General features: G+C 50.2%; 1 protein-coding gene across 4 annotated transcripts; it reads right to left on the bottom strand.

The window, feature by feature from the left end:
* Positions 1-320: 320 nt before the first annotated feature.
* On the bottom strand, positions 321-12,154 carry MKS1 (MKS transition zone complex subunit 1). Of its 4 annotated transcripts, XM_079799043.1 has the most exons (18): positions 12,033-12,154; positions 11,523-11,632; positions 10,350-10,420; positions 9,308-9,463; positions 7,510-7,604; positions 7,193-7,321; positions 6,824-6,928; positions 6,056-6,164; positions 5,458-5,514; positions 4,364-4,406; positions 4,041-4,106; positions 3,261-3,331; positions 2,831-2,900; positions 2,623-2,730; positions 1,851-1,984; positions 1,283-1,365; positions 1,109-1,206; positions 321-996 (listed from the first exon to the last, which is right to left on the bottom strand). In XM_079799043.1, exons 1-18 carry the CDS (start codon positions 12,110-12,112, stop codon positions 905-907), a joined length of 1,677 nt encoding a protein of 558 aa, XP_079655169.1. In that variant the 5' UTR covers positions 12,113-12,154; the 3' UTR covers positions 321-904. The 4 variants fall into 4 exon arrangements, 2 of the variants coding, with proteins under 2 accessions (XP_079655169.1, XP_079655168.1); XM_079799042.1 differs by having other exon boundaries at positions 11,523-12,125; XR_013815122.1 differs by lacking the exon at positions 321-996 and having other exon boundaries at positions 1,162-1,206; positions 1,788-1,984; positions 11,523-12,125.
* Positions 12,155-12,416: the final 262 nt, after the last annotated feature.

The following is a 12,416-nucleotide window of genomic DNA, read 5'->3' as shown; positions in this document are numbered from 1 at the left end:
TCAGGCTGGGTGACAATAAAGCACTGCATCTGCCAATAAAGCACTGCTGAGGGCAGGAGCTGGTCTCTGCCTTGGGCCGGGGAGGGCGTGACCCCAGTCCCAGGCTTTGCTGCAGATGTTTAAGAGGACTGCTGATAAGTCACAGCTGGCACTAACCTCTAAGCCTCTCCTGGGGGCTGAGCGAAGAGGATCAGAAGAAACACTCTGGAGTAGAAAAGGGCAGAAATGGGGAAGGGTAGCAGCACATGGGCCTCGCTATGAAGGGGAATACCTCAACCATGCCAGCGACCTGAGCAGAGAAACAGCCGACAGAACATCAGTCAGTATAGCAAGCTTTTATGTATAAAAAACACAATAAAAGATACCACCCAGCTAGCTGAGAGGACTGGGCACTGCCTGCAGCCTTCATTTGCTCCAGAAATAGTCGTATTGCAAATGCAACAAGCCTCAAGCAGCAGGACGAGGCTACCCTGGAGAGAAGAGGCTGCGATTCTGGGGCTGGGAATTGAAGATCCCTCCCTTTCCTTCTTTCTTGAGCCTCCTTTCTTGAGGTTGTAGAGGAGGCACCTGCAGCCCATTGCTACTGAGACTGTGAGACAAGCCAGAGGAGCTGTGTCGAGGAAAGAACTTACTATGGGCTTTCCCAAATTAGTCTCAAACCAAAAAAAAAAAAAGTCCGTAGCGATGCCCACTTGCAGTAGCTGACATAAGAATATGGGACCTCAGGGTCTCGGGCTTTATTGCCACGTGGCGGGGAGAAGAGCCTGCAGAAGACTAGGCAGAGGGGCTGGCCTGATATTTTCTTGGCTGTTCTGGTTCTCAGCTGGTCTCCAGTAAGAGGTGAGGAGGAGGGAGAGCCCCGGCCTTAGCTATCACTTGTGTCCTCCTGCCCGGAGGGGCAGGGCTAGGAGACCATGGTTCCCGAGGGGCTCCCGAGGTCCTGGGGAAGGCTTTCTCGGGCCTCCTGCATGCGGCGCCGGGCGCGGCGGAAAGCCTCTGGGATGGAAGCAAACACAGTAGTCAGCTGCCATGGTGTGGGCAGGAACAGGGCTCATGCTGGCCCTGGGTGGCCAGCTGGGAGGACGGGGGAGCCGGGGGAGGAACCTACCCAGCACATTGTGAATGGAACTCTGCTGGCTAAATCCTCCCAGACGGTCCAACACGCTCCGCATCCTTCTCCGGAGAGCACTGGACTCCATGAAGGCCCTGCAGGGGAGCGTGCCACGTGGCCCAGGCTGCTCGCCAGCCCCCCAGGATAAAGAGCCCAGGCTGGGTCACTCACCTGGACTGCTGCAGACAGTGCAAGCGGAAGGTGACACTACCCGTGGTCTCTGTGCGGAGCCCAAAGCGGCTCAGGCGCTCCCCCTGTGGCACAGATAGACGGCATCAGGTCTCCAGTCCCTAGACCCCATGCCGGCCTCACTCCTACTCCCATTCCCATTCTTAAGGGAAACAGCCCTTGGGAAAACCTCATTCCAGCACCCGGACTCCATCACCTCAGGCTAACTCTGGGCTCCCAGCTGTAAAGCAGGGGCCAACCTCACTGAGAATAAGTCCCACAAGCTTCCAGCTGATCCTGCCCATTCCTGGTTATCGAGGCCTCGGTGATGGGCTGGAAGGGGGGACTGGTTAGTGTGCTGGGGGCCGAGGGAAATCTGGAGTGTACTATTTCCCAGAGACCTCCTGGTTCAAATTGTGGCTATGACTTCCAGCTGAAGCAGCAGGAAGGAAGGGGCTAAGGAATAATGAAGCGACGAACAATTAAGGGGCCCTAACCCAGTCCCCACCTGCTACAGATGAAACAGGAACGAAAGTTCTCAGCATGAAGTCTCCCCAGAGACAGAAATCACCTTGAAGGTCCCTGGAACCCGCACATAGGAGAGGTCCTCCAGTTCCAGGGAACCCCCAATGAAAAACCTCCGCAGCTCAGCCACTGTGCCCAGCTCCAGGGGTCTCCACGTGGACACTGTCAGGGTGTGCGAGCCTGTGCAGGAGGAGGAAAATGAGGCCAAGCCCAGACACGGCACGTGGTCCCTTGCTGACTCCCCACCCATGGCACTGGCCTAGTCACCACCACAACACCTGTTCCGGTGACAGTCTGACCTCTGGTGCAGATGGTCAGGGTAGCAGTTTAGGGCGCCGTTTGGAAATCAATCAGGCAGAAATTCAAATCTCAGCCCTGCCCATTAATACCTGTGTACCAGGTTAAGTTTCTTAACCTCTCTGAGCCTCATTCCCATCTAGTAAAATGGAAATAACACCTACACCTCACAGAGCAGTGGGGAGAACTAAAGAGAAGCACTGAGCACAATGTCTGGCACAGAGTGAGGGACAGCGGCTATTGTCGTAAAATGAAGGCTGATCCACTCTGCCCTGCAGCTTCTCCCTCAGGGCTGCAATCCAATCAGAGGAGCACGGAGTCCGGCCGCTGGACTTCACAGCGAGGTGTACTTTCCTCTCAGTTGTCTCAAATGAAGGGAGGGCATTCCTCAACAGGAGCCAGGAATCCTGCAGGTTAACTACTTCTAGTTCCTAATAACCCTCCTTCTCCCTGAAAGCGGGTGGATCTTTTGGAGGTGTTAGTCTTGTTCCTAGCAGCCAGGGCATGGGACAAGAGGTCACCTGGGGTGGCGGGCAGCACCACAGCCCCGTAGCCTTCCACACGGTACCTCTGCCAGAAGTCCAGCGAGAGGACCTCGCAGTAGAGCACAGGCCACTTCGGGAGAGCCTCTGTGAGCAAGTGAGAGGAGCGGCAGGTCACGGGAGGCCCTCACCCAGAGGGGGCCCCGCCCGAGAGACTGAGCCCAGGACCAGCTGCTGAGATACTCACCAGCTGACTCGTCCTCATGGAGGAAGGAGGCCTCAAATGAGAATGGATAGGAGAAGTAGGCCACCTTGTCCTAAAGAAGAGGAGCACCGTTTTATACTCGGTGTCATGGGGCAGGCGAGGCCTCACCTGAAATTTATTCTCCCTGTGGCCAACGACAAGGCCACCTTCACAAGGGAAAAAGGGAAACGATCACCCCAGGTAGGAAATGAAAGGCTGAGGCAAAGGGACACCCAATTACAAGCTGCTCCCATTCTCCCCAAAGCAGCGAGAGGACCCAGGGACCGAGCAGCCCTGCAGAGCCCCCACAGAAGGGCTAGACCCAACGCTGGGACCTCCCAGAGGGCGTGGCTGTGGGCCTGATAAAACTTCAGCGGCCACCCCAGGATCAGAGTCCTGTTCCCTTCCAGGCACCCCCTCCCACTTTCCATACCATTCCCAGGGACTTGGTGGCGCAGGTCTGTGTTATTCCTGAGAGCTGCTGGGCTGCTGGGCTTGACCAGTCTGAAAGCCAAAGACAACATACAGTACGTTTTCCTGGGAGGAGGGCAAGCAGTTGAGAAAGAGACAAGTTCCTTCATCCACTCATTCAATCAATCATTCACTGAACATTTCCTGAGTGTCCACTGTTTGCTTTGAACAGTCACTGGGGATAACCTGGTGATCAGACAGAGAAAATCCCTGTGTCTCACGGACCTAACCTAGGGGGAGGGAGACTGACAACCAACAGGAGACTCAGGTGGTGACCAATGCTGCGCTAAACTGAAACAAGTGAAGACACCGAGGGGCCCAGAGGCCGTGTAGGCTGAGTGGTGAGGGAAGACCTCTCTGAGGCCTGAACTCAGGAAGAACCCGTCTTGCAAAGATGTGATGGAAAGGGGTTCAGACACAGAACATGGTCCCGAAAAGGCGCAGCCTTGGATACTTGAAGAGTTCAAGATAAACAGAAGATGAGGAATCAGCCAAGGAGACTGATGATGGACCAACGAGAGAACAGAGGAGCATGGAGCTGGAGGCCGAGAGCAGAGTTTCAGTGAGGAGGTCAGGTGAGGTGGAAGCAGAGAGGACACCACAGGATTTGACAACTTGGAAATGACCTATGGCCTTGAAAAGAACAATAACAGTTTTGGTGCAGGAGCAGGGAAGAAGGCCTGACCAAATGCCTTTAGAAGCTTTCGGAATGGATATTAAAAAATTCATGAATATTACTTACTCGTAGTTGGTAATTCCACAAAGAAGTGGACATAGAGGTTGTCATACTCATAGCCTTGGGCTGAAACTAAGAAAAACAGGAAACCATTTCAGCTTATTCTCCTCTCCCCCTTAGCACCCACCCAGGCCTGAAGGGTTTCTATATTTCTGGAAGAAAGTCCCTCGAGGGCCAGGAACTGTCTTGTGTGTCCAGGAAAGACTCATGGCTGAGTTTTCCAAGTACTGCAGACCACCCAAGGCCTCCACGGGGCCGGGCGGATTACTTCACAGCTCCCTGGGGCACCTGACCAAGTACAGGAGGTCTCTGCCTGGCAAGACACTTACCTACCTCTCCATTCACAAAGAGCCGGAGGGCGCCTGGGACCGTCTGAGGTAGAGAGAAATGGGAAAGATCGGGCGGTGTGGAGATCAGCACTTCCCCAGCCTGTTCACAAACTCCCAGAAGACCCAACACTGGACGTGTCCCTAACGCATTTCCTCCCCACCCCACCACCTCATAGACCTCTTTCCTGAAATATCTAAAATTTGTAATGTAGGGGGGGAAAGTATATAATTTAAATGGTGGGGAGGGCAACACAGTGTGGGAAATTGACAACAGTGAAGGGAAGCCATAACAGCTGTCCTTCGTGTGTCCTGGGAGGATGGAGACCCCGTTCCCTTTAGATGGCTGAGAAACTGGAGGAACTAGGGAGTTTCCCGTTTTAATTATTTGTGTAGCTATCTAACTTTTAAACACTGACCATCTGTTGCTAATGCAATATAAGAATAATGAAAGTTAATTTTTTAAAAAGAGAGAGGGAGACCGGCAGGTAATTCTATCCTTGTTTCCAGATCTAGAAATGGAACTCCCAGAATGAGGGGCCACAAAGAACAGGACCATAAAATAACTGGCCTAAATGGTTTTGTTTTGTTTTTAAAGAGCCAAACTATTTGACAAGCAAAGATGACACCCCTTCCCTCTCAATGGGGTCCTTAGGAAAAAGATCCACATGAAGTGAGGAAGACATTTTCATCTTTATATTTATTTTTAAAATCAATTATAAAGTAACACATGAGTATATTACCACTGAAGAGATCCAGAACTACATTAGTGTAGAGAATAAAAAGTAAACATCCCTGACATATCGCTCTCACCTCGAGTATTCATCTCCCATCTCCCAATCCCACCCTAGCCCCAGAAAAAGCCATCCATAGCATGCGTGTATCCTTTAAGGTATTTCCTTTGTACTAACAGTTCTATATCAATATGTAAATGTTTTAAAAACATTAACAAGGACTATCCAAGAGTCTATGTGCTATTTTTTAATTTCCTTTGACACTGAAGAGAAGAGTTTGTCCTGGGTACCTTTAAGAGAGGCTCTGTGACTCCGCCACAGCCTGAGCCCAGCTCACAGAGCTGCAGGAAGCCAAGTACTCACCATCTCAAAGTCAGTGCCCACGAGGCTGCTGAGATACTCCTTGTGCCGGCCATAGAGCTGCGGAAGGAAACCAAACCAAAACCCAAGATTGTGACCCAAGCCAGACCAGGGTTCAGTTCCAAATGGGAGAGAAAATGCAATGATAGGAAATGTCACAGGGAACTGGAGGCCTAAGCATCCCAGCCACTGACATTTGAAAGTGAAGCACAGAGGCTGTGCAATCCTGGGACCGACTCCTGGCTTTCACACGTACAAGCTGTATGAACTTGGCAGGCTGCTTAGCTTCTCAGTCTCAGTTTCCTCACTTATAAATGGTAGTAATAAAAGCATTTACCTCAAAGAGCTGTTGTACGGTCTAAATGAAATAAAGGATGTGAAATATCTAGCCCAGAGCATGGTAAGTGCTCAAATAAATGGTCATTATGATGATGTTCTAATATGATCAAACACTTGGGTCTGATATGTCAGCAATGCTTCCTAAGTCAGAGAAAGCTATGAAGAGCAGACTTTGCAACTGCTGACATCAACCTTGGCCATGGTCTCAGCTCCCAGGCGCTGAGGCTCACCCGCCTGGTACCAGGGATGAATTAGCTCTTACATCCTTGAACACACGCTGTTCCCGCTCCTCCTCTTCCGGCTGTGCGAGGGAGGACACGTTGTCGACTGTATACTTCCACAGCTCCTGCTTCTCCCCCTCGGTCTCAATTCTGTAAGGTCAAAGCCACAAAGGGACCAATTCTAACAACAAGAGATGGGGCCCTCCAGATCTAGCCCAGAACTGAGCCAGCACTGGCCGTACACCCCATTTAGAGTACATGATGACAAGTGACAGTCAGAATGATGACCGGGAGAGGGAAACAAAATGGTAAGCAAGGGCACTAGACTAGACTGAGAGTACAGGTTCTGGGCCCATTTCTGATTCAAAGTCACGGTGAAACCCTAAAGCACGACATCCCTGGCTCCCAGTTCTCTCACCTCAGAAACGGACAGGAGGGTCTAGGTAACTTCTACTATACAGTTCTGTTCTTCCAGGACGTAGAGATGAAAAAGAATTAGCCCAGAGGAAAGACCTGGCGGAGTTCACCACCCACTCTGGTTAGTCCCTATGTTCAGTAGCGCAGAGAATTACTGTCACTGAACCACACTGCTGAGGGTGTCACTTTCAAGTTGGTGCGGCTGCACATTTTCTGAGAACAGGATCCCCAGCATCCTAGGAGCCAATGGCCCAGCACAGAACATGGACCACCGCCTGGGAACTTAACATCAGAGCAGATGAAGGGCTTTCTGAGCATCCCTCAGCCAGGGGCGAGAAGGGAAGCCACGGGGAAGATGGCAGTCTCTGCCACCCCTTTCTTTCTCTCCTCACCTGTAGGGTCCTTTGAGGCCCGTGAAGTCAGGTTTTACTGTGATCACACCATTGCTGTCCACCTTCAGAGTGCAGAGGACGTGCTCATAATTCTTATAGCCGAGCCTAGAAACCGGAAAATCAACAGCATCACTGATCCCACCTCCAGGGAAAGAGGAAGAGGTAGTCAGACCCCGTCAGGGGAGAGGACAGAGGCTGCAGTGAGAATTATCATGGTAAAACACTTTCTTCTGAGAACAGCTAAGAAGCATAAAAAGAAAAAGAAGTCCCTTCCTCCCATATGCCCCAGGGTGATGACACCAGGTAGGTGATGGTCAGTGGAGGCGGTGAGGATGAGGACTGAGCTGGGCAGTGAGAAGCTTCACTTACTTTCCACAGGGCCCCAGGTCTGCCATGATATACATTGTCTGAAGAGGGGTGTTGATGACGTGGTGGCTCTTGATGAAATCTTCTGAGGGCTCCCAGTTGATGATTCGTGACTTGAGGATGCCGCCCTCCCTGGGAGACACCACAGGAAGGGTTACTTCCCTGGGCCTCCCTGAAGAGCCTGAAGGAGGAACACAGGGGAGCACACCCAGGTGGGGGTCTACTGCAGAATGGGAAGCTGGAGTTGGTGCACATACTGAGAACAATGGTGTGAAAGGACCACAGAGGTCCCCTGAACCCCTGTGCACACATGCACTCACATTCCTCGCCTGTCCTGCCGCCGCCGCCTGACGTGTGCCATTCGCTCGACCAAGAATGATGGCACCTCCCTGGCTGTGGTCATTTTCCGACAGTGCTGGGAAGAGAGAGCAGCCTTGTGTAACCCAGCTGGTCAGGGCCACATGGGACCAGTCACCCAGAGGGAACCTTCTGAAACCTCATCTGGCACCTGGATCTAAAATTATTCCTTACAATATACATGCTGATGAAGAGGAGGAGTGGCACAAACAAGCCGGAGAAGACTCCTGCCACGCCTTGGTGTCTTAATATCCTGAGATTAGCAGGATATTAACCTTTGGAAGTGAGTTTATTTATGCTAATATTTAGATGAGCCTGCAATTTCTGAGCACATACCAACAAAAAGTTGGGTGAGTTTGCCTGGTAGATGTTGACCTTCGCTAGGTACCTGGAAGATGCCAAATGGGATACAAGTGTTCTGTGGAAATCCTCACACGGGAACCGTGCGCTAACCGCACTTTTATTCACTTTTCCAAAACGGACAACCCAAATGGTATATGCTGCCAACCCACAACTTTCCTGATAAAAGTACCAATCATTCAAAAATATTCACTTAACAACTGTTCCTCGCACAGATCTACAAGGTTGTAGACAAAAGTCAGAAAATAGAGGCTCTTTCCTCCCTCGATGAGTCTCAAATCTCAGTAAGACAGACCCATCAGGCAGTGACTGAAGAAAATGTTAAGTCCTCTAGGGTAGCGGTCACCAACCGGTGGTCTGCGAGGTCCAAAAGGTTGGCGACCGCTGCGCTAGGGTATAACTGAGGCAAACTGAGGACATAAGCCATTGGCTATATGGAATTCCTCTTCAAACCCACACACTCAGTTTTGGCCGAATCCCTGGTGAATTTTACCTAGATCAGCAATTTTAGACTGGTGTCCTGCAAGGATTTTAAAAACACACCCTAACCGGTTTGGCTCAGTGGAGAGAGCATCGGCCTGCGGACTCTAGGGTCCCAGGTTCGATTCTGGTCAAGGGCATGTACCTTGGTTGCGGGCACATACCCAGTATGATCAGCTGTGCAGGAGGCAGCCGGTCAAGGGCATGTACCTTGGTTGCGGGCACACACCCAGTATGATCAGCTGTGCAGGAGGCAGCTGATCAATGTTTTTCTCTCATCGATGTTTCTAACTCTCTATCACTCTCCCTTCCTCTCTGTAAAAAATCAATAAAATATATTTTTTTAAAAAGAATTTTTAAAACATGTAATATCTGACTAATTTAGTCAGGGGCACTGACCTTTTTCCTTAGCTTGTCAAATAAAAAGAAAAAATGACAACAGCCAACACAACAATAGCTGTCCAGTGTGAATGAATCAAAATTATACCTATTTTTTGTCATATCAGCAAAAAATATATTTTTTGATGTGCCACAGAATTCTAATTAGTTTATGTATGCCACGAGATGGGAAAGGTTGAAAATCACTGATCCAGGTGGCTCTAGACGCCAACCACCTTTCTTATCTCATGATGATGCATGGGGGAAGTCAAGCTCCTGGTTTGCAGCCTGCAAGCCTATCCTTAGAGACCCTGCCAGCTCCTCCGGGCCCTCCAGCAGGCGGAGAAGAGAGCAGAAGCCACTCCACCTGTAGACTGAGGCCGGCCTATTCCAGCTCGGCTGCCAGCAGCACAAGGCAGATCCCAGACAGGCTCTCTGTCACCCCTTACCAGGCTCCTGCTTTCACACACAGAACCCAGGGAGGCCAGGAAGCTCAGGGAGGCAAAGGAAAAGGAAGCCATGGGACCTTGGGAAGAACAATACCTCTTCCAAATTGGTGAATCTATCACAGTCAGTGTAGGTAAAGATTCGTCGGTTCTTCCTTCTCCCTGAATCCTCCAGCTTCAGGATGTCTTGACGGTACTGCTGATCCAAAGGGCTCTGACAGGCTGCTTCATTTTGGTACAGATCTACTTCAAACTGAGGTCACAAGGAAAGAAAGATCTAGTGAGACCATGTCAAACTTTTGTTCCTGTAACTGTTTAATTAGAACAGTTCTAGAGAGCTGATACAATCTGACATCTTCTCATAGCCAACTCTCATTTATCTGAACCCGTGGTCGGCAAACTGCGGTTCGCGAGCCACATGAGGCTCTTTGGCCCCTTGGGTGTGGCTCTTCCACAAAACACCACGGCCTGGGCAACTCTATTTTGAACAAGTGGCGTTAGAAGAAGTTTAAGTTTAAAAAATTTGGCTCTCGCCAAAACCGGTTTGGCTCAGTGGATAGAGCGTCGGCCTGTGGACTGAAGGGTCCCAGGTTCAATTCCGGTCAAGGGCACGTACCTTGGTTGCGGGCACATCCCCAGTAGGGGGCGTGCAGGAGGCAGCTGATCGATGTTTCTAGCTCTCTAGCTCTCTCCCTCCCTCTCTGTAAAAAAAAAATCAATAAAATATATTTTAAAAAATAAAAATAAAAAATTTGGCTCTCAAAAGAAATTTCAATCGTTGTACTGTTGATATTTGGCTGTGTTGACTAATGAGTTTGCCGACCACTGATCTAAACTAATGGAGGGCAGGGGATCAAAAGGATGTAAGAGCTAAAGGGAACCAGAGTGATGGTCTAATCCAACTCTGCTGTCACCAATGGCATGTTGAGGTGAAAAGTACCTCACTCAGGATCATAAAATTGGGTAATGACAGTCACTACACTACACTGACCCTGTAACACATCAGGAGGAAGTATAAACTGCTACAAGCTTTCTGGAAATCAGTTTGGCAATCTGTATCAAGAATCTCTCCCTGCCACCAGCCAGGTGGAGGTGGAATGGGTGGAGGTAGACTGAGAAGACAAGTGACACTGGCTCACCTGGCTAAAGAGCTTCTCCTGCCACCCAATCACAAGCTCCTCCTCTTCGTCTTCATCTGGGCGGTGTCCACCTGCAAAGACAACAGGGTGAGTCAATGTTTGAGCCAAACCAGCACTACTTCTTGCTCGTGGTTAGTTATAATCAAAGTCCCTGCTCTGATATTGCCACAAAACCAGTTGGAGTTCAGTGATTTATGAAGTACTCACTCTAGACAAAGGCTGTGGAGGCTGGGGATGAGTAGAAGCCAGGATGAAGACCCAAGAAGGATGGGTCTTAATCACTACTCTAATTTGAAAAGGAAGACATGCCTTCTAGGAATTATTTAATCCAATTCAGTGTCAGTAGCTGAAATTTAGGCTGAATAGCTCTTTCTCAATCCTAATTGTCTACATTTGCTTAAAAGGAATCATGGCATTTTCCTCTTTACTATTCCTGAAGCCATATAACTAGAATCACAAACATGGTAGCCTTAGGACCAAGTATCAGGAGAGAAGAGGAAAGGCGAATAAATGATTATATAAAGAACCAAATATAATACAGTCCTGGCAGAGTATGCCTTTTTCAGAGACACATGCTTCACAATCCACCAGCCCACACTCTTCTTGCCCAAGACTATTTTTTAACAGAAACAAAAGCAGAGCGACTAGTGGCCTAACACAAGCACACTGTCCCCTCTTCCTCACTCGGCTGCCTTCCCAGATAAGGAAAACTGCGGGAGCAGTTAAAATGCACATTTTTCAAGCTGACAACAATTTTCAAATTGTTTTAAAAAGTGTTCAGATGTGTACTTAGAATTTGGAGTTTATTTCTTTTAGAAACAGAAAAAAAAATTGCCACAAAAGGAATTTAGGTTGCCAGGAAAATTTATAACATATCTAAAGAATGGATTTTTTTTTTTTTAATTTCACTACACTGAACCACAATGAAGATCAGTAACTTGATGGCAGGAATCATGCCGTATTCAATTTTCATACACAACATAATATAGTAGTTAAAATCGTCTAATGAAACCCTGGCTTCAACATTTACCGGCCATGCGACCCTGGGCAATGAACCCAACCTCCCTGCCTTTTCCCAGACTAGAGCCCTGGGCCTTTTCTGTCTTAAGAAGTAACTACCACCCTAGGCCCTTCCTAGGTACCCAAGGGGACACATCACCATCCTACACCCACTGGAGGTAGCGTGAGGCCTAAAAGTGGCCAAGTCTATGAGGTCCTTCCCATCCTGGGCAGCAGGCTGGTAATGGAGGAAGTTGCTTGATGTGATTCTTTGCAAGTGGACTCTGTCAGGAAAAGAGAAGCCCAAATACTCGTTAAAAGACACACAAGCAGATGAACACGGAGCAAAGATGGGGAAACACAATACAGAGGAGGGTGGGCCTACGAAGGTGTGCCGGGTGCCCGCAAATGAAAGGTGGTGAGCGGGCGTCGGGTCCTCAGGGGACGAGTAGGATGGGAGAATGTACTGCGGACACAGAGCTCCGAGCAAGTTGGGCGCCTGGAGTAGGCCTGAAAGCTGTGCGCGGAGAGGGTGCCCGGTAATGAGGGGAGACGCAGGGAGACCGCGGAGGCAGTGATCAGGGTTGTAAGCAAAAGTGGGGGCCGCCGAACACTGGGAAGTGAAGTTCAGGCTCGAATTATCTGAGAGCATAAAAGCACGGGGCTCCGGGACGATGAGACTACCGGAGGCGCAAGTTGCGCACGGGGTCCCGGGAGCGATACACAGCCTCCCCGGTGTCTGTGTTCCAGACGGTCTCCGCCATGACAGCTGCAACGCGCCGCGACTGCGCCGGAAAGCGCGCCGCTCCCAGTTCCCCTGGCAACGGAGACGCTGGGTTAGGGAGGCGGCGGAGGAGCTGCGTGCGCAATCCTCGATTCCCAGCGCTACGCAGCCTCGGCGAGCCCAGTGCAGTCCCAGCCAAGGCCAAGTTCCTGTGCGCCCTCGTGCTGGGGTCCCGCGGGATCACCGCTTGTCACAAGTGTGACCAAAGCTCACGCACACCCAAGGCCGACTTCATGCATTTTAGAAATGAGGGAACGAAGGCAGAGCCGTTGGCCCTTTTCAGG

Source organism: Cnephaeus nilssonii (genome assembly GCF_951640355.1).
Source record: "Cnephaeus nilssonii genome assembly, chromosome: 19".
NCBI classification, from domain to species: Eukaryota; Metazoa; Chordata; class Mammalia; order Chiroptera; family Vespertilionidae; genus Cnephaeus; species Cnephaeus nilssonii.
Note: the sequence above shows the minus strand (reverse complement) of the source record. Positions and strands in the feature narration are given on the sequence as shown.